Source organism: Solanum dulcamara, chromosome 10, assembly GCF_947179165.1.
Source record: "Solanum dulcamara chromosome 10, daSolDulc1.2, whole genome shotgun sequence".
Classification (NCBI taxonomy): domain Eukaryota; kingdom Viridiplantae; phylum Streptophyta; class Magnoliopsida; order Solanales; family Solanaceae; genus Solanum; species Solanum dulcamara.
In genome coordinates this window covers 4,412,502-4,434,258 of record NC_077246.1, presented here as the reverse complement: position 1 = coordinate 4,434,258, position 21,757 = coordinate 4,412,502, and the positions used below count along the sequence as shown (strand labels likewise).

Sequence of the window (21,757 nt, the reverse complement as noted above, 5' to 3'; positions counted from 1 at the left end):
TAAATAAATAAATCAGAATTCAAAGTTTAAATATATGAATTTTCCATCATAAGCTATAGCTTGTTGTAGTTATTAGGTTGGGTGCCTTTGGCAATGCGGACATGAGTGGTGTATGGTTATTGTCATGAGTGGTGTATGGTTATTGTCAGTTTGTGTCGTTAGATGTTGAGTTTGGGTTAAGTTCTGCAACGAGCGTAATAGACTGTTGTCCCGATGATAAGTTGAAGGCAAGATTGTCGGTGATAAGTCAGAGGAATGTGAGGATGACGTCAAATCATCATGCCCTGTGCGACACACATGCTACAATGGTTGGGACAAAGGGTTACGATTTTGCGAGAGTGAGCTAACCTCAAATAAATTTATTAATATAAATACAAAATCTAAGTAAAAACTACTTAATATTGTAGCGCCACCCTTGCTGCTTAGAAAAAATAAGAAAAAAATAATTTATTTTATTTTTAAAATTATTTCTTTATTCTTTTCTTTTCACCTTGTATTAATATATTCCTATACTCCACTCCCCTGCAAAAAAAAAAACATTTAAAAATATGCACGCTGAGATCTACGTAAAAATGATTCTTCATTCATCTTTTCCCACAAGCATTTGATTTTACGTAAAGGTTAGTAATTTCTTCACCAATTAATTTAGTTTTCATGAAATTATTATAAAAAAGAATTGCATGAAAAAATTGGTTTACTCATCAAAGATTGTATATTTTTATTTTATTTTAGTGATTGAATGATCAAATAATCTCAATCTACATTGTCGTGTTGTTGGTTTTGTTTCTGGATTTTACGTATTTTTTTCGTGAAATTTCAGTTTTCTGCTCAGTGAAGTAGGAATTGATTTACAAAAATCATAGTTGAATAAGGAAAAAAAAATGTCTAGTTTTGTTGGTGTTGTTGTTTCTGATCAATGGCTTCAGAGTCAATTCACTCAAGTCGAGCTGCGTGGCCTCAATTCCAATGTACGTCAACTTTCTCCGTTTCAGTTTGTTTGGTTGGTTTTGACTTGACAAATGTCTAGTACTTTTGATGCGGTATATAACTTAATGTGTAGAAATTCATTGAAATTACAAGAAATATAGTAGGTATGATCTCGGAACTTTTGAAGTATGATGGATTCAATAGTACGAATCTTAAAAGCTGAACCCAAAGAGCTTAAATCCGTAGAGTGAAATGGTTATAGATAATTTATATAGTCAACCTTAATTAGTATGTGAAGTTTGTCAATAGAGTATTATGTGAAGTTTGTTTCTCCTTTTGACATACTACAACAATAAGAACAATTTCGCCTCAATAACAAGCGAGTCAGGGTTGGCCAAATGAATCCTCACTGATCATATCACTCTATTAAAGCTCATTTCAAACAAATACACTTTTAGGGGGCTAATAGGCCGCTCATTTAGTTGGAGTGTGTATTCGATTTATCTGGACAACTTTAGGGTGCATTTGATGTCATTACCCTATTTTCTACTGGCATATAAGTTTGTTTCTCATTTTGACATGCTTGATTTAATTTGTTACAGTTCCTATCTGCAAGAAATCCATCTGGGAAGGTCACATTGGGAGATCTACCACCTGTGATGTGCAAACTTAAGGCCTTCCACGATATACTAAATGAGGACAATATTAAGGCAATATTGAGCGAGTCATCTTCTGACATGAGTGAAGAAATTGGTTTTGAATCGTTCCTTCGGGTGAGAGAGATAATTTCAATGCACAGTTGTTTTTCAACTTTTACTACAAAATATCGTTTGGTTCTTCAAAAGAATGAACAACTTTGGGCTCTGAAGAAGAATTGAATAGATAATCTTAAGATGTCATGGCTAGTTAGAGTTCAGGTTTCGTGAAGTTACTCTGATATTTATGCCTAGAAGCTACCTTTCATTTTCCTTGCATCATTATCGCGAGTCCTTTAGTGTTGTATGGAAATGAATGCAACATAGATCTTAGGTGAAAGTCTTGGTGGCTATTAGTCTTTTGAATTGTGTAGGGGGTCGCGAGCTTAAGATGCACTCCTCTATCTCTTCTTGGTTATCCAAGTTTGTGTTTAGCTGGTTAGGCATATCTAAATCTACAAGCACGAGCTACAGAAAAATTAGGTGATTCAAAAACGTCCTCCTCTTTCCTCAAGGCAACGACAACCACACTCCGTCACACCATTAGTGAATCTGAAAGAAGCTCATATGTTGCCCACATCAACAGCTTTCTCAGAGATGATTCATTTTTGAAGGATTACCTTCCGATAGATCCATCTACCAATCAACTGTTTGATCTTGCAAAGGATGGTGTTCTTCTTTGGTAAGTGTAAACATTCTTGGACATTTCATGTTTCTACTTAATCAATTTTCCATTCATGTAACTAAATCATTTTGTTGCAGTAAGCTCATAAATGTTGCTGTCTCCGGTACAATAGATGAACACGCTATCAATACCAAAAAGGTTCTTAATCCATGGGAAAGGAATGAGAACCACACCCTTTGCCTCAATTCCTCAAAGGCCATTGGTTGTACAGTGGTCAATATTGACACACAGGATTTAATCGAAGCAAGAGTATGTGAAGTCTATGGTAGTTAATTACTACTAGAATTTTCTTACATAACATACTATCATCAATACGAAAGATGCTGAAGTTTCTTTTGTTGTTCTTATTCTCTTAGCCTCATTTGGTTGTCGGTTTGATTTCTCAAATTATCAAGGTATTTACTATTTTTATTATATTTTGTCCATGTTCTTGTTAGATACATTGGAATTTCACCAACTCTTTTCTACTATTGTTCTTGTGGAACATCAGATACAATTATTAGCTGATCTCAATCTGAGAAAAACTCCACAACTTGTGGAGTTGGTGGAAGATAGCAAGGTTTGTAATAGGTTTCGTGTTTTACCTCTTTGGTGCTTCTGTCAAAAGTTTTGTGCACTTTACTGTTTGTGCTAGATTACGTAATATCAGTAACATTTGCAGGAAGTAGAGGAGCTTATGAGTTTATCTCCAGAAAAGGTTTTACTAAAATGGATGAATTTTCATCTTAAAAAAGCAGGCTACAAGAAGGAGGTTACAAATTTCTCAAGTGACTTGAAGGTAAGAAATCATGTATCTGTTGTTATGAAATTATGTTTGAAAGAATTGGTAACGTTATAATTCCCTATGATAGTTTTCATTTTTCAAAAGTAAGTTTACACTTGGATTCTTTTTAGTATATCTTGCAAAATGATCCCAGAGCTTCCGATCCAAATCTATTCCGATGATCTGGTTTTTGATCTCTATATTTGCTTGTAGGACGGAGAAGCCTATGCTCATTTGCTCAATACTCTTGCACCTGAACATGGTATGTCCAACACATTAGATACAGAAGATCCAATTGAAAGAGCAAACTTGATTCTTGAGCAAGCAGAAAAATTAGATTGCAAAAGTTATGTAACTCCAAAGGACATTGTTGAGGGCTCAGCAAACCTAAATCTTGCATTCGTTGCACAAATATTTCAACATAGGTTAGATTAAGCATTTCATTGATCCGATAACCTGAAATTGTTTGAGTAACATTTTTGAGTGATGGCGATCCTTTACTTCAATTTTTGTATTTTGAATCATGTTCATAATCCCACTGCATTGCAAAGATATATGGCTAAAACTCCTCAAGCTGAAAGTTGAACAAGCCTAACCACTCTCGAGCTACTTCAGTTTTCTCGGTTTATCCCATATTTGTATCCCCTTTTTCAAACTATTTGGCAGGCTTTGTTTAAGCTGAGGGTCTATTAGAAACAACCTCTCTATCTCTACGAGGTAGGAATAAGGTCTGCATACACTCTACCCTCCTTAAACCCCATTTGTGGAATTACACTGAATATATTGTTATTGTTATTGGTTAGAACTAGAAAAAGATGAGGTAAAGCACATGGAAACAATCAATCAAGCAATACTCAAAAGTTATTCATGCTCAGTATATATTAGAGATTTAGTTTCCTTGAGTTCACCTTTTTTCGAGAGTCCTCAATTCAGCGATTTTGCTTATTCTGAATTCTTGTTGCTTTAATATCTTTCATTTTACTTTCTTCAACTGCATGACATCTGACCATTTCATTTGGTGAATATGAAGATAGTGATCATAGGTACTTGTTTTCCTAGCTCTGATGCTCATTTTCATGTGATGGTTAATGCATAACTACATGTTTCACCTCTTTCGTCGCGAATTTGCAATTTGATATCATTACCTATTTTGAAATTATATGACCTCTCCTTTGTGGAACTATTAGTGAGTTTTACTCTGGTATAGGAATGGATTGACAGCGGACACCAAAAAATTGTCTTTTGCTGTGATGATGGAGGATGATGCTCAAACTTCTCGAGAAGAAAGATGCTTTCGGTTGTGGATTAACAGTCTTGGAATTGATACATATGTGAATAATTTATTTGAGGACGTAAGGACGGGGTGAGTTATTTCTTCTTGCCTTCTTGATTGATGCACTTTCAACTCTACAAATGTTGCTTGGCGTTCCTATTATGCAGGTGGGTTCTTTTGGAGGTACTGGACAAAATTTCACAAGGATTAGTTAATTGGAAACAAGCAACAAAACCTCCAATTAAGATGCCATTTAGAAAAGTTGAGAATTGCAACCAAGTCATAAGCATTGGGAAGGAACTGAATTTCTCCCTTGTAAATGTAGCTGGAAGTGATATTGTACAAGGAAACAAGAAGCTTATACTAGGTAATATGATACTATCTGAACCTCAGCTTACTCCTAAGTCCCAAGTTACCTAAACTTCCCTATTTCATGCTTTTGTATGCTAGTTTTTGTTCCGTTACTATCTGTTGTTTGCTGTTTTTATTATTATCTGTTGTTTCTTGTACATCCGTTACTTCTTTTTCTGGACTGCTTTGAACTGTTTTTTCTTGAGCCGAGGGTTTACCAGAAACAACCTCTCCATTTTTGAGGTAGGGGTAAGGTCTGCGTACACTCTACCCTCCCCTCAGCTGACCTTACAACATGTTGTTGTTGTTTTACACCTGCAAAATGCTATCCCGGTGTAAGATGGTGCATTTTTCACAGGATATGTACAATATTTGTTACTTTTCATCCATGTCAAGTTGAATTTTCTCACTATCATGATTAGTTCAAAAACTTGTCCTATCTGAGAAAACAAAAGGAAAAAAGAAGAAAGGTTTCATAGATATTAGAGAACTTGAAAATATGCATAACGATTATGTCTCTACTCTTAATGCATCATTTTCCTTTCCTATAATTGAACTTAAAGATATATCACTCGACAATAGTTGTCCTCTAATTTAATATCAGCTATACACATAGTCATCTTAATAATCGTGCATACTAGCACGACTTGCTATCTTATTTATGCATTTCACATGTTCCTAAGGACTACACAAAACGTTGAGTTTCAATCTGTACAACAGGTTTTGATTTGGTTCATTATTGTTTTCGAAAGCATGCTCAGCCTGATCAAATAGGTGTTAGTTTGTGTAAACATACAGTGAGCATCCGATAAAAACTAAACTTCTGTTCAACATATGCAAATTAGCACTTTTTCTTTCTCGTAAGGACGATGATCTACACCATAAACATGTAACAATGTATCTCAAAAGTTTGTTATGCATAATTTTATGATTTGAAATGTGAGAATCATTGTGTTGTCCTCCAGCTTTTTTGTGGCAGTTAGTGAAATTTTCAATGCTCCAACTGTTGAAAAACTTGAAATTTCATGCCCTTGGAAAGGAGATAACAGATGCTGACATACTAAATTGGGCAAACAGTAAAGTTAAGAGTGCAGGGAGAAGATCTCAAATCGAAAGCTTTAAGGTGATGAACAAAACTTTGAACCCTGCTATCATCAGTTTCTATTGCCATGACATCTGAGATATATTGTTTTGTTAGGACAAAAATATATCAAGCGGGAAATTCTTTCTCGAACTTCTATGCGCTGTGGAGCCAAGGGTCGTCAATTGGAGCCTCGTGACCAAGGGTAAAACTGGTACGTAAAGAGTTCGTACACTCTTGAATCCATCCCAGTAAAAAAGATTGTCTTATTGGAAAACTGAGAAGCAAAGATTTCCTTATCTTTTTGGGAGGTGTTAGGAAAGGCATAATACATAAGCAGACACTCAAACTTGGCCTAAGCTGGCAAGTAAACACTCCAACTATGAGTATGCATATCTCGACACCTCAACCTCATCTCCACTGTGTCAGTTGAACACTCAACTTATAAAATGATCTCGACACTTCCAAAATTTATGTGTCATGTCAGTGTCATGTGTCCATGAGACACAGTGGGGACGAGTTGGAGTGTTCAGTTGCCAATTGAGATTAAGTTGAGGTGTCTAAATGTGCGCTCTCAAAGTTGAAATGCTTCCTTGCCAACTGAGGCCCTCTGTTTATGTATTATGTCGTTAAGAAAAGTCTGAACACTTATCTTTTGCTTTGGCTTTGAAGAAACTACTAATGTCTCTGAATGCATAGCAGATGAGGATAAGAAGCTTAATGCAACTTATACAATCAGTGTAGCACGGAAACTCGGGTGCTCCATCTTCTTATTGCCAGAGGATATAATAGAGGTAAGAGATCAGATTGAAAAAATTGCGTGCTTGTGCTTGCAATTTAGTCATCTATATTTCTTGTTTACAACTTTTAGATGAGATGATCAACACACATTAACACTTAGGTTAGTCTAATCTACTTAAAGATATACCTATGAAATTAGTCATCTACATTTCTTGTTTACTGCTAGTATTTCATATCGAGGAAGAGATGTTTGCAATTCTTCGAATGGACTTAAAGGCTCGTTGATGGAACTAAAAACTCGACTGTAGTCTAGCATTTCTATTAGTTCCATGTAATAGCACAACCATTGCCACTTTGCTTCATATCAACTAGATAATTCCTTGGTTATCAAACTTCAATGGACCATATCATGTTTCTATCAACCTTTTTTCTTGAAACTAAATCAACTTTTACCACTCAGGTGAACCAGAAGATGATGCTGACACTTACAGCAAGCATCATGTACTGGAGCTTGCAAAAAAAGACTGAAAATTCAGAGTCCAACACTGCAGAAAATGCCGGTTCGGATGCATCTCCAGCAGCAGCCTCTGATGGTGACATTGCTTCCATAACTTCTGAAGTCGAAAAGGAGGCAGAGGAAGAAAGATAGAATTTGAAGAAAAGAAATAGATACACAAAAAAAATTCCAAGGTTTCTTTCTGATGTGGTCCTCAGTTTTGCTTTCAAGAGGACATGTCAAGTGAAGTTGGTTAATAGGGCAATTTTTTTTTTCTAGTAACCATGTGGTATTCGGTACTCACTAGCCCGACTAATCCAAATTCTGGTTGTGTAAGAGGCGCCCATAAGGTGGGGAAGAGCTCCCTCCCTACCCTATTTAGGATTTTCTGGTAAAGGATCGAGGGATCCTGTCCATCCCACCACAACTCGTGACAATTATATATATGGTAGTACCTTAGATGCATTCTTGGGGAGCCTTGACGTAACTGGTAAAGTTGCTGCTATGTGACAAGGAGATCACAGATTCGAGCCATGGAAACAGTCTCTTGCATAAATGTAGGTTAAGACTGCGTACAATAGATTCTTATAGTCCAATCCTTCTCTAGACTCCGCGCATAGCGCGAGCTTAGTAAATTTACGAGAAGTAATTGTACTTCCTTATAGAATCATTTGGCTCCTTGCATTTTAAATATACAACTATTTTGTTCCCATGTGAAACTCATATGAGTTTCAAAATGTTCATCTTAAGCCAGTTTCAGTGGATCACACTGCAATATAATGGAATAAAATTTCTCTTTTTCTCCATATTTTTTTGTTTTGTATTTACACTGCCGCATTAAATATGTACTATTGTGAGAGGCAGATTCAAGATTAGAATAATTGAGTTTGAGAAAGTTTATTATTACAAATTAAATGAATTTCTTAACACAAATACAATGTTCAAGTCAAAGCTATTGAATGTTGCTGAATCCGTAACTTTAATGGTAGATACACCCCTCAATATGTCATGATAATTATATTAAATCAAATTTACATTTCTTATGCTATTGATCTTTTATCTCATACAATAATTAAAAAGAATACCATAGTGGATTCATTAAGTAATTATAATATAGGCCAAGGAGTATTGAAGAAAATAAACCATTATTCAATTTTAAACCAAAATAATATTGTAGATTATAGTCACATGTGCAAAAGCTAATACTATGAATCGATCATTTGATAACATATTCAAATAATTTATTATAATTGTGCGCGACTTGCATGTAGTATAAAATTTATGTAATAACAAACTTAATATTGGGATTAGTATCCTAATCTCGATAACCAAACAACTCTATTGTATTTGTTTTAACAAAAAAAAGAAGGATAATATATAAACAAACCGTCAAACTTGACCTCATTTGACAAATAAATACTCCAACTTTGCCTATGCACATCTAGACATCTCAACTCATCTCCATTGTGTCAGTTGAACACTCCAACTTACAAAGTGTCCACGATACACAATGAAGACAAGTTAAGAGTGCTTAGTTGCTAGTTGAGACCAAGGCGTCTACATGTGCACTCTCAAAATTGAAGTGCTTACTTGCTACCTAATGCCAAATTCAAATGTTTGTTTATGTATTTGCCACCAAGAACGGAATGGCCAACCAACTCCTCCCAACACAAGGAAGCGGACACTGCTCTTCTCCGCCTGTCGTAACAATAAAGTATGCAAAACTGAGTAAGTTAACAAATGAAGAACTAGTATACAACAGTCAAAATTTACACTTTTGAGGATGTACAACATAAATAAACACAAGAGGACTCTCCAAGCTGCTGTCTAGCTCATTGCTTTATGAGCAAAAGGGTTGTGATTTCCTAAAAGGGCAGCATGCCCTGATAGAGATACAATATGTATATATATATATTTATACTACAATTTCTAGGTTTCCATCACAAAACTATTGTTCGTCACCCGCGTTTATGGAATTTAACCGCCTTAGTCTCTGGTCAAGCTCTGCCATGACCGCCGGTTCCTGCTTTTTCCTTTGTCTTGATATAGTAGTGGTTGTCATAAAACCAATTTGATCAAAAGCAACCTGAGAACAAATTGTCAAGAATATGGTTCATTTCCGGGGTTAAAACTACTCGTATGAAATAGTGGTTTTAGAATAGATTCAACATTGTTCATGCACAAAATGGTCCTGTAAAAGAATGCAATTACTCTTTCTCCCCCTTTCTTCGGCATCCCTTTCAGGTGCAAGTGACTTAGAATTTAGGTAATTTAGAAGGACTAAACGTACTGATGAAAGGGAAAACTTAGGAAAGAATAGCTAAGGAGAATCCTTCGTTTGAGGAAAGAGATAACAAAATAAGTCGTGAAGAAAAAAAGACAAATAGAACGAGTTCTTTTTTACGTCAAGGGTTCAAATTCTAAGGTTGTTGTCCCTAGCATTATACATAGAGTTTTAAGTTCTATAATAGACAATATGTAGATTTTTTTTTATACCATTAGGTTAGGTTAAGCTACAACAATACGCAGTGGCGAAGTCAGAAATTTCATTAAGGATGTCCAAGATTTAATATATATGCATGAGAAATATTTTTTGACCTATATATTTCGCACAATTTTCTATATACATAGTATAATTTTTCGACGACACCCTACTTATATGTGGCTACGCCACTGACAACACAGCCTATATCCTTATTGAAGTGAACTGGTGGTGAAAATCTCATTATATTCGGTGCATATAACTTAAGTCCTTATGCAGGGCAGAGCTAGTGTATTAAGTACGGGGTCGGACGAACCGAGTAACTTTTGTTTAGACCCTGTATTTGTATCAGAAAATTCATCAAATGTGTGCAAATATTTAATTGTGAAGTCAGTAACTAAGACGAGCTATGGGTTCGGTGGCAAGTTCAAAACTCATAAACTTCAAATTCTGGCTGTGCTAATTAGAACACTACATTGGAAAAAGACATTGTATTCCGGGTTAATCCTGAAATAGGTACTTGAAGATATAAGCATAATTAGAACAGGAGTCTAGAGAGAACATATTACCGTCAACAAGTCATCAGGATCAAAAAGTTGATGTGTGCACCTCTGGATTATATGAATTACATCCCCAACATGATGCACCGTCAGCAACTCTTCTTCGTTCATCTAGTCATTGGCATATCGTAGTATAAGTCTTAGCATTTGAATTTCAGTTCTAAGCAGATGGAGAACTCGAGAGGCAAGAAAAACAATCGAAAGAAGTTATCATAAATGTGTAATATTAGGAAGTATTTACCTTAAAAATTGCCAATGCCACATGAAATAGAAGATTTGCACCTTCATTGAAAAGGACATCCCAGACCCGCAAGGTTGTCTGTAATAAAGTAGTCGATTTAAGAATCATTAAACAATATTACACTGACGTTTTCATATAAGAACACATAGTGCACAGTCATTTCATAGCAACTAAAACACACACACACACAGGATAAAGAGACTAAATTTGTTGACCTCAGAAGGTAAGCTTTTGGCGAAAAGGCAGAGAAACCATTCGGTGCAAACAAGAGAAACATCGAACTCCAGTGCCTCCAAATGAGCGGCTATCCTGTACGTTTCCTCATCAGTATCAGAAAACAACAGAACTTGTAAAGAATCTATATTCACACCACAGGCAAACTTATGGGAAATATAAAAAGTACCTAGGACATTTTTTGGTTAATAGATCCTTGAACACTCTTTGTTCAACATGACATCCAGATAAGTTCTTATTATAACAGTCAGTGACTAATACATTCTCTAGAAGGACAGCAATCATCCAGAAAGCCTCTTCTTCGGTTTTCATCACCAGCAACAATAACGCTGCAACATAGTTTAATCCCTACAAAACAATCAACTGATTTAGACCAGATCGACATATCAACTACTTCCTCCATCCCAATTTAAGTGTCTTGCTTTCCATTTTAGTCTGTCCCAAAAAGAGTCTCTTTCTATATTTAGCAAGTTTTCAAATCCCAACATTCTATGTGACAAGTTCTCAAGACCACAAGATTTAAAGGACTACACACATCTTTAATTCAAGACCACATGATACAAAAGTCTCCCGTTATTTCTTAAACTCCGTGGCCAGTCAAACTAAGATACTTAAATTGGAACGGAGGGAGTATTAGTGAAGCAAAATGACCACTTGTTGATGTAGGTTCCCACATTTCTCTCAGTCAACCACAATTGAAGCCGAATTTATGGACAAAATACTTCAAAATTGTGCGGAGTTGGATGCTGCATGCAGTTTGGTTTAGAACCTAAGGCAACGGCGCTAAATATATTACTATTTGGACATCTGTTCCTTGAGATGTCAAACAAATCAACAAAACTAAACATCACCTATAGTATCAACATGGACAAATAACAATGAACAGTACAATCTAAAAATTTCAAGCTGTCTGATAATTTTGCAAAAAGCAGAAAAGAAATTGGAATGAATAGTTAAGACCTACACAACCATGCTTGCTGATAAGATACATGAATTTAAGGGAGTGCTAATCGCTCATCAACTGCTTTCACTTATATCGTAGCCGACTCAACTGATTTGGGATTGAAATACTCGTATATGATGTTACTATCTTCCTCAAAATGCATGATTTGATCTGGCTAATGGTTTGACATGACTTATTTGCATCTACCGTCGAGCATTTGTTAATTCATCTCATATACGAAAAACACTTTATATATCTAGTTCAACAATAAAAAGAACAAACAAACATCTAATTCTTACGCAAATATCTCTAAGTAATAACTAGGTTAAACAAAATAGGACAGGAGTAGTATTATCCTTTCATGTCTTTTACCTTTACCAGTTTCACTAAGTTTTTCAAGTCTTGAACAATTTCTTTTTCTTAATCTTAGGACTTGAAGAACATAAAAATCAATAGCCTGAACTTGAGCAAAGGCCTAAACTACAGCTGAATTATGTGAATGAATGAATAAAGTAATGAAAGTGATGAGTTGATAAAATCATAGAATTCTAGATTAAGATTTGCTAAAATTTTGATGTACTTCATTGGAGTATCTACCTTGTTTTATCATATTTTTGTACAAAAGGAGAACAATGATGGAATAAAAATATGCTATCAAGAGGACATGTTATGATTCAGCTTTGAAATCGAAAACATATAATTCAAGAAGAATTGGACCTTGAAGTTTAACAGGATTGTAGCTCTTGAAATCTAGATCCCAACTGAACAAATAATGCACAATTTGGAATAAGAATATGCTATCAAGATCATCTTATGATTCACCTTCAGAATCAGAAATGCATAAATCCAAGAGGAGTTGGACCTTGAAGATTGACGAGGTTGTAACTTTGAAATCTAGATCATAACGGAACAAATAAAGCATAATTTGGGCATATCAAAAATTAGTAGTGAATCAGTGCATCTATATTGGATTCCAAAGCAGATACACCAGCAAAATAGTACAAATAGGGCAGTGGCTCACTGCAGCTACGTTGGATTTTACCACAGCTATGCCATCATTTGGATGTGGATGGGGTCCAGCATGTCAGCAGAGTTGTGCTGCTTTTCAGCAGAGCAATGCGGCAGAGGCGGTTTCATATTTAGTACTTTTTCCACAAGAGAATTATTTCCTTGTTCGATTGAAACTCCTTAAAAGTGTGTTTAAAGGTTGATCAAAGAGGGAGTTAGATTTGGAGAAGACAGACAACTAAGGGTAGGCTTTACTAAAAACAGACGAAAGAAGGAAACGACCAAGACAACATTTTCTAGCTAAGTTCATCTTTCCTTTAATTTTTTCACTTGGTTTTGCTCAACTCCATCATGGAGTTGAATTTTGTTTAGGGTAGATGGACCTTGTGAGAAATATAAGAAAAAAATATTATTGAATAGTATTTCTACATTATTAGACAAACACCCTATTTATACACACTACAATACAATCCTTTATCAAGTAGGATAATATTTACTATTTTCTATTCCTATTTCTATTCGTACTCTAAGTAGGATTTCATATACCTATTCATATTTTAACACTCCCCCTCAAGCTAGTGCATACAAGTCATAAGTCCCTAGCTTGTTACATATGTAATTAATACGAGGACCGATGAAGGGCTTGGTTGGATATCTGCAAGTTGATCACTCGACTTCACAAAATTGACAGTCAATCTCAATGAACTTAGTCTTCTCATGAAATATTGTATTTGATGCATAATGCCAGTCAATCTCAATGTGCTTGGTCTTCTCATGAAATACTGAATTTGGGGCATAATGTCGATAAAACACAGAGTGATAAATTCTTGAATTGCAGTGTTGAACTTTCCAAACCAAGCTTGAGAAGACTGTTTTAGACCATAGAGTGACTTACACAATCAAAATACAAGGCTACCAGACTCCCCCATAGCAACAAAATCAATTGATTTCTCCATATAGACTTCTTCCTAGATATCACAATGGAGAAAAATCATTCTTAATGTCCAGCTGATTAAAAGACCTATGGAGAACAACAACTATAGATAGAAGAAGGAGGACATACACTATTTTATCCACGAAGAGAAAATATCACTGTAATTCAGCCCAAATATCTGAGTATACCTTTTTTTTGTTTTGCAAAAGTAAATCTGAAACGAAAAGAAAACACTGCAGTAAAACTCAGATCTCTCATAAACAATGCAATGGTTGCTTAAAAGTGCTCAAAATTTGATATAAAATATATGGAACGTCTCGAAATCAAGAGATGCGTAGATCTTAAACAAGAAAGTCATCGTAAAACTGGTCGAATCATACTCATGCATCGGAGTATTAGATTTGATGTCGTCATAATTGAGAAATAAAATTATATGGATAGGGTCGGAATGATGGCACAACCCTATTAAGAAAGAGAACTATATGGGTAGGGTCGGAATAATGGTACGACCCTACTGGAAAGAGAATGATATGGGTAGGATCGAAATGATGGCACAATCCTACTGAAAATAGAAATTATATGGGTAGGGTCGGAATGATGGCACAACCCTACACAAATAAGAAAGCAATCACCGGAAAGATGGCACAGTGCTACACAAATAAGATATGAAAAAAGTAGTCACCGAAATGATGCACGGTGCTACACAAATCAGATTTGGTTCGTAGCAGCCCAAGTATATCCAAGAGTTCCTTTTACACGCTACGCTATCCTCGGCGACGATATCATCATCAGAGCGAAAAAATGCACGGTTCTACACAAATTAAATATGAAAAAGTAGTCACCGAAAAGATGCACGGTGCTACGCAAATTAGATATGAGAAAATAATCACCAGAAAGATACACGGTGGCCCCGACTTTTGCTAACATAATCATTGGCCAGACGGACGACATATATGGGTAATAGCCGCCCGCCGACAGCAGAAGTTCTTTGATTCTCTACCAAGATCGTAGAGGCTCTGATACCATGTGAGAAATATAAGAGAAAAATATTATTAAATATTATTTCTACATTATTAGACAGAAACCCTATTTATAGACACTATAATACAATTATTTACCAAGTAGGATAATATTTACTATTTCTATTCCTATTAATATTCCTATTTTTATTCCTACTCTGAGTAGGATTTTATATACCTATTCCTATTCTAACAGACCTGAACCTTCTGACGCGATATTCTTATAAGTAGTCATTTTCATTAAGAGCATGTTTTATTGGATTTAATGCTAATTACTAGATTAAATTGTGAGTTTAACCCAATGAGGTTCAAACAAAGAAGTTGTGCTAAAGAAGCACTACGCATTTAAATTCATCCTCGAGCACTAGTGCTATCAAAAGTGAAATGCACAAAACAGCTCTAAGGTCCTTTGGGACTTTAAGTGTAAAGCAGGAATAAAGTGCGGGCTTTAATGTTAACGTGCAAATGGAGGAAAACTACAAATATGTATGTGTAGTCCAAGATTACTAATCATAAGCATGAATAACAAATATATGGACAAAGAAATTGAAAAGAAACTTATGATAATGTGAAATATCAATTGTTTAGTGTCACATCTTCAAGATTAAACTCATTGGCAAAGAAACGTATGCCTTAGAGCCTTGATGACGACACTGCCCATATAGTGAGGCGAAACGATCAACATGTTGTGTGTGTTGCTTCAAGGCCTAATATTATGTCAATGTCTACCACACATTGAACAAGAGAAACCAAGAGGGACTTTAGGAGATTCATGGTCAGTTTTGAGTCTAACCAAGAAGGTTATGTAACTCAACCATAAATGATTCATAGAGTTTAATACATCTTGAATTGAACAAGCCTAGACTAATCGAAGGTAACTTCAAACATAGAAATACTCATGTAGGTGATCTAAATTGAGAGGGAGTTGAAATCAATCCTCTAACAAAGTCTGTCATAGATCCTTTCCAGAGATTTACATTTCTTGCTCTTACCTCCAATTCTCTTTCAACAGTTCTCTTTTCCGTTTCTCAATCCAAGTCCCGTATTTGACATCTCACACAACATAATAGGGTAATCACCACTGTTTATTGATTGTTAATCCCCCTAGGACGATACTATACTTACTAGTTAACTACTTCATACTTACACAATTTAGTGTCCTTAACAGGGCAATTTAGTTATGTCAGGGAGAAGCAAAGATATATTCATTTTATCAGCTTTCACATCAAATAAAAATACACACTTAATAGAGCTAAAAGGATAAGAATTTGCATTGTAGAATAAAATCAAGTTTTAAACAATAAGAAAGAGATCTAAATAGTGTAGTCATATTACATACATATTCCTGTAAGTCGGGCCTATTCTAGCCTATTGAAAGATTAATAGTTTAGAACCAAGGCAACTATACAAATGTGTATTAAATTTGACCAAGATTCTAAATGAATTAGTGTGAACATTTGATAGGAAGATAATTCTTCATTGGTATATAAAGTCAGGTAGTAACTTTGTAGTAGAATTTTTCACAAACCATTAAATGATTTCACAAGTTAAACATTGACACAAAGTGATGTCATGGATGACATCAAGAGGAAGAATTCCTTCCTATAAATAGGTAGCTCTTGGTTCATTTGTAACACACCTCTCACTTGCCGAAATGTCCTGACCCGTCAAAAATTTCAACGGCAAACTTCATATTTGACACAATTCTTGTTATAAGGGAAGATGCCAACGATGACATACTATTGACATTAGATGTGGACTAATCATTTTTCTTGTCTTCCATTTTTGCTACAAATACTATTTATTAACTAACAATGCAAAAGATCAAAGTAAATCTTTTCTGATGTGAAAGTTTGTTCAGACTGTACAGAAACGACATAGCATACTCAGATAAAACCTTGACTTTGATACCAATGTTGCGGAAGCCGAATATATAGAGAGTGATGAAATCACAACTGCTATATCTAAAGGAAGCTAATAAAAGTAAATGAGACAACAAAAAGAACGCTAAGATTTTACGAGGTTTGGTAAAATTTTGTTTTCTTTTGCTTAATCCTCAGATACAACCAACAAATATTTATTTCACTCCAAAGGAATACAAGTGAAATACTACAAGTGAGAAAGAAGATCAAATGCCTTCGAAGATGAGAAGACAAGTGAGGTGTATTACAAATGAACCAAGAGCTAACTACTTATAGGAATGAATTCTTTCTCTTGATGTCATCCATGACATCACTATGTGTCAAAATGTCAAGGTTTAACTTGTGAAACCATTTAATGGTTTGTCAAAATTTCAACTACAAAGTTACTGCCTTGACTTTTTATACCAATGAAGAATTATCTTCCTACCAAATGTTCACACTAATTCATTTAGAATCTTGTCAAATTTAACAATGTGTGTGAGAAAATGACGGTATGGCTTATCCTTCGCTGTGGCCCAGTGGTTTAGGCTTGGGACTTCCATGTTGGAGGTCTCAAGTTCGAAACCCCTTGCTAGCGAAAGCAAGAGGTTTGCCTTCTGGGTCGAGCTCGTCGCACCGGACTTGCCTAGTGCGGGCTACCTCTCCTGTGTGGTTTGCGAGTTATTGCATAAGAGCGGAGATTTTACCCTGTGCACACCCAAAGGGTAGCGGCTGCGGGTTTCCCTTGTCATAAAAAAAAATGACGGTATGGCTTCCACTGTGAAGCATGGCAGCATGGAGAAGATATAAAGCCGATAGAATTACAAAATAATATCTTTTGGTCTGCTTAGAAAGAAAAAACATATCTACCTGGCAGTAGCCAACATCAGAATCACGGAAAGAATAGGCAACAAGGACCCGCCTAAGGGCAGCATGACCCTCAGCAGTATCCAACCAGGGATGACCAGGAAAGGTTCGTGGGAGGTCCTGCAGTAAAAACATATTGAGATAATAATAAAGGTGGTCATATCAAAACATAAGATGTAACATATCACAAATTTTTCAGCATTTCCTACAAGCTTGGTAAGCTCTAAGGCAAAAATTCCAGAACTAAAAACTAAAAGTATAAACTCACACAAAATAGAACATCAATGAAGACACCACAAAGTTTTAATCGCTGTATATGTGCACAACATGTGAATCTCGCTCTAACTTAAAAAAAGATAAAGAAAATAGAACCTCACAGAACTAAAAGTATTTACATGGACTTAAGTTCACGCCTTCACGGACAAGGAAACATCAGTATAAAGACCCTAAAAAGATACAATTGCAAGCTGACACTTTAAAAGAGAATGACAAGTAAATCTCTATATACTACTCTGTGCAGAATCTTATGCAGTTAACCAACCACAAAGAGAAAAAGAAACTCTAGTGTTGTTGTTATGAGTGTGAATAATCGTTTACATAATATATCTATCATGAGTGTAGAATGTCTGCATACACTCTATCCTCTCCAGACCCCATTTAGTGGGATTTCACTGGGTATGTTGTTGTTGTTATGAGTGGAGAATGTCATAAATATACTGGGATGAAAACATTTTGGCCGAACACATGGCAAGCAGAAGGAACTCCTAGGATTCCAGCCTGTAATGAAATGACAAATTTTACATCTAGAGAATCTATGACCACAGGAAATAGCCACCAAAAGCATCGAACAGGTTATCAAAACATCAACATAATGCAAGAACTAACCAAGCCAAAAAAGAGCTAGAGTTCATGGTCAAAAACATACCTAAAGTGTCCCAATTTTCCGAGTTGTATACCTGAACTATCATGTGTGCGAGTTTCTTACCTGAAGTATCACAAACTATTTCTCAAAACACACCTCAACTATCGATTGTTATCTTTTCCTACATAAAATATCATCATCGTTTAGGAAGGAAAAAGGAACAATTGATGATTAAGGTGTGTTTTGATAAATAGTTAGAGATAGTTCAAGTAGAAAACTCGCAAGTCTGATAGTTCTCAAAAAAACAGGATACTTTAGGTGTGTTTTTGACTCTTCACTTGAAGAACTAACATTTAAAAAAAAAAGCATGCTAAGTAACAAAACCAAATCATTCAGATAAACATCAAGTCTCAGCATAATGCAAAATCTAACCAAGCCACAAGAAAACTACCAGGGGCGTATGCACATGGAGGGGTGTGGGTTCACATGCACCCATCCTCTCCTCCTTAACCCATGTATAGCACTGCTATTTTTCTAATTGAATTCTTAAATTTGTATAGGTGAACCTATGAACAAGTGAGCACTTTAGTGTATTGGTTAAGTATGTACAAATAAGGGGTGTACAACTTGTAGTTTTGGGTTTGAATCCCTTTGTCCACATTAATATTTTTAATTAATATAACTAATAAGTGCTCCTTTTAATAATTCTGCACCCATGTTATAAAAATCATGGATACGCCTCTAAAACTAACATCTCATAAAACACGAAAAACATACTCCGTACAATAAAATCACATCTTTACTTTGATTCTCACAAGGGATCAATGTAAAATTTGAACCAAGAAACTCACATGATCAATCTGCTTGGTTGCAGGAGTGACCTTATCCTGTACAGCCTTTGTCAAATCCTCATAATAACTATCCGGGGCGGTCGATTTCTTCTTAGCAGCTCCTGATAGTGAAAACCACACCTTAGGCCTCAAAACAGGTGGAATTCCTTTCCTAATGAGCTTCTTGAGTGTAATTGCATTCACCAAAGCAGAGAATTTGAGGGATGTTTTAAGGGTTGAGGAAACATGAGTTTGTAAATACCAATTAGCACCTTTGCTAGCTTCTAATGCCCACCAAACTTTCCCTTGTTCCCTAACTTTCTCCCTAACCTCATTCAACACATTAACATCATCAACATTCCCTTCAACAGTAAATCCATACAGATCTTGAAATTTCACAGTAATCTTTGCCCTTCTGGCATGTATACTTGGCCTCAAAATTGGAACTTGAGATTGATATTCAATTTCCATGTCTCTCTTACTATGGGTTCCATACATTTTTTGGATTTTACACAAAAGAAGTTGTAACTTTCAGATAAAAGTATAAAATTTGAATCTTTTTACAAATGGGTATCCAAGAATTCAAAGAAAGACCATTTTTTTAACATTAAATTGCAAAAATTGAGCTTTTTTACAAATGGGTATCCAAGAATTCAAAGAAAGGCCAATTTTTTTTGGCATTAAATAGCAAAAAAAACTGAGCGTTTTCACAAATGGGTATCCAAGAATTCAAAGAAAGGTCATTTTTTAGCAAAAAAATTGCAGAAAGAAACTAATAAAATGTGGATTAACATAAAGATATATCACACAACCCTTAAAAAAAATATTGAAACAATAAGATTATAACCTCTTGACCAGCTGAACAGGAACATGAGGGACCCCAGAAAGAAAAAGAAAAAGAAAAAAAAAGGGGGAAAAGCAAATAGTAAAATGGGAAAAATTCCTTAACAAAAGAAGATAAATATGAGGATATGAAGAGGAAAATTGGATGATGGGAGAGGGAGGATTCAAATACAAGGAAAATACCCCCTTTGAGACATTTGGTGGAATGGTTCAAGTGTAAAAAAATAAAAGGAAAGCAAGAGAAAAAAGTTCTTTCAAATTTAAGCAAGTTTATTCATTTTTAAAAAAAAAAAGAAAAAAAAAAGAAGATTTTGTGGCCTTAAAATAGAGAAGAGAGTGGATTTTATTTAAGTACTACAGTCAAACATCCGCTAAAAAATTGATTTATTTATGTTATTTTCGTTTGAGAAATAATAAATAAATATATATATATATATATATATATATATTAGATAAATTCTGAATACAGATAAACAGGAAAGAGGCGAGCGAGATAGATAGAGAGTTGGTGTATCTTTGATACGTGCGAATTATGTTTGGATACAATCATCTCGAACAACTACCACCTGATTTGATCCACAACCACATGTCTCCAAAATATGTATATCTGAGTACGCCAAATACATATATCTGACGAAGTAAATATAGTACTAAAGGTAATTTTAAAAATTAGAGTGAAGGCATATAATTAAATTCTAAATTAATGAAATTTATGTTGTTGCTCTAATTAAATATGTATACTGTTATTTGATTATAAATAAATTATGTCTCACTTTGCATTTCTCCTCATTTAATTATTCATTTGTCCATTCACTCAAGTGATGGACAATGAGCTACTAAAAATCATTAGTCAATGTCATATTTCAACGTAAAGAAGATTTATTTTTTAAAAAAATAAAGACTTTTGTTTACTGGGTCCTTTCCTTGACAGATTATACCAAAATCTCATCATAAAATATCAAAAATATATTAAAATCAAATGCATAAAGTTTAATATCTCATTTGAATAGTTTGAATAGGTTTACCGCCTAAACACTTATATCAACCTCAACTACATGCAAATAAAAGCAAAATTGAGGTTTGACGTTTATGAATCGATATATACGAGTTATTAAATATAAAAAGACAGTTCGGTGTATTAAAATTTTCGCTATGCGCAGGGTTTGAGGAAGGACCCGGACTACAAGGGTCTATTGTACGCAATTTTACCTTACATTTCTGTTAGAGGCTGTTTCCAAGGCTTGAACCCGTGACCTCCTGATCACATGGAGGCAACTTTACCAGTTACTCCAAAGCTCTCCTTCAGTTATTAGATATAAAATTAAATAAATTTCTTAAGTCGAATATAAAATTTAGGCTAAAATTAATAAATTATCTTAAACTCATAATTTGAATTATTTATCCGCTCTCTGCTCTCTTAGGTAGTTAAAACAATATGAATCATGTTAAGTTTATGAGTTCTCCATATATATTTGTATTTTTAGGTTTTATCTAAAAGAAATTAATGATAGCAACGTAAACGTAATTAATTTTACTTGAATAAGTTGAGAAGACTTGGCAATAAATCTAATCGACAAGATATACTCGTCCAATAAAATAAATGAGAAATGAAAAAATTATACGAAAATGCCCCATGCATACTTAAAGGGATAATAGCAATTTTAGTCCTTTAAATATTGATTCTTTTTTAATATTTTAGTAGCTCGTTACCTATTTTAATTGGATAAACATCATTTTTTTAAAAGAATTTAGTGACTCTGAATGCAAATATTAACTCAATTATCATTAAATATTTTTACAGTAAAAATATTATCGCTAAATATTTTTGTATTAATAAATGTTGCCGCTAAAAAAAAATTATTATCACTAAATATCTCTTTTTGTTGGAGTGTACGTATTACTATTACAAACAAGACATATAAGGACGACAGAAAGGATTGATACTCCCTCCATTTTTTTAAATTAGTTGTCCATTTTTTTATACATGCCTTCGAGAAATCATAAATAAGAATTGTAGTTTT

The 21,757-nt window shown here is 34.7% G+C and overlaps 2 protein-coding genes across 2 annotated transcripts; one reads left to right on the top strand and one right to left on the bottom strand.

The window, feature by feature from the left end:
• The first annotated feature begins 881 nt into the window (after positions 1–881).
• LOC129871137 (fimbrin-5) lies at positions 882–7,201 on the top strand. Its single transcript, XM_055946017.1, has 14 exons — positions 882–968; positions 1,530–1,700; positions 2,066–2,304; positions 2,385–2,556; positions 2,664–2,702; positions 2,798–2,866; positions 2,969–3,085; positions 3,284–3,495; positions 4,278–4,433; positions 4,511–4,710; positions 5,660–5,817; positions 5,893–5,989; positions 6,478–6,569; positions 6,977–7,201. Exons 1-14 carry the CDS (start codon positions 882–884, stop codon positions 7,163–7,165), a joined length of 1,998 nt encoding a protein of 665 aa, XP_055801992.1. The 3' UTR covers positions 7,166–7,201.
• Positions 7,202–8,741: 1,540 nt separating this feature from the next.
• Positions 8,742–20,004, bottom strand: LOC129871700 (uncharacterized). Its single transcript, XM_055946660.1, has 7 exons — positions 18,915–20,004; positions 17,205–17,321; positions 10,699–10,877; positions 10,511–10,604; positions 10,296–10,373; positions 10,064–10,165; positions 8,742–9,098 (listed from the first exon to the last, which is right to left on the bottom strand). The coding sequence occupies exons 1-7, from the start codon at positions 19,389–19,391 to the stop codon at positions 8,961–8,963; spliced, it is 1,185 nt and encodes a 394-aa protein (XP_055802635.1). The 5' UTR covers positions 19,392–20,004; the 3' UTR covers positions 8,742–8,960.
• Between the last annotated feature and the right edge of the window lie 1,753 nt (positions 20,005–21,757).

Excerpts from the sequence above, each read along its gene's own strand:
- LOC129871700 (XM_055946660.1), bottom strand. The coding sequence starts at position 19,391 with ATGTATGGAACCCATAGTAAGAGAGACATGGAAATTGAATATCAATCT. Across the intron at positions 10,605-10,698 it reads TTAACCAAAAAATGTCCTAG|GATAGCCGCTCATTTGGAGG; the intron begins GTACTTTTTATA and ends GGAAACGTACAG. Across the intron at positions 10,374-10,510 it reads CCAAAAGCTTACCTTCTGAG|ACAACCTTGCGGGTCTGGGA; the intron begins GTCAACAAATTT and ends ACTTTATTACAG.
- LOC129871137 (XM_055946017.1), top strand. The coding sequence starts at position 882 with ATGTCTAGTTTTGTTGGTGTTGTTGTTTCTGATCAATGGCTTCAGAGT. Across the intron at positions 2,557-2,663 it reads AGGATTTAATCGAAGCAAGA|CCTCATTTGGTTGTCGGTTT; the intron begins GTATGTGAAGTC and ends TTATTCTCTTAG. Across the intron at positions 4,434-4,510 it reads TTTGAGGACGTAAGGACGGG|GTGGGTTCTTTTGGAGGTAC; the intron begins GTGAGTTATTTC and ends CCTATTATGCAG.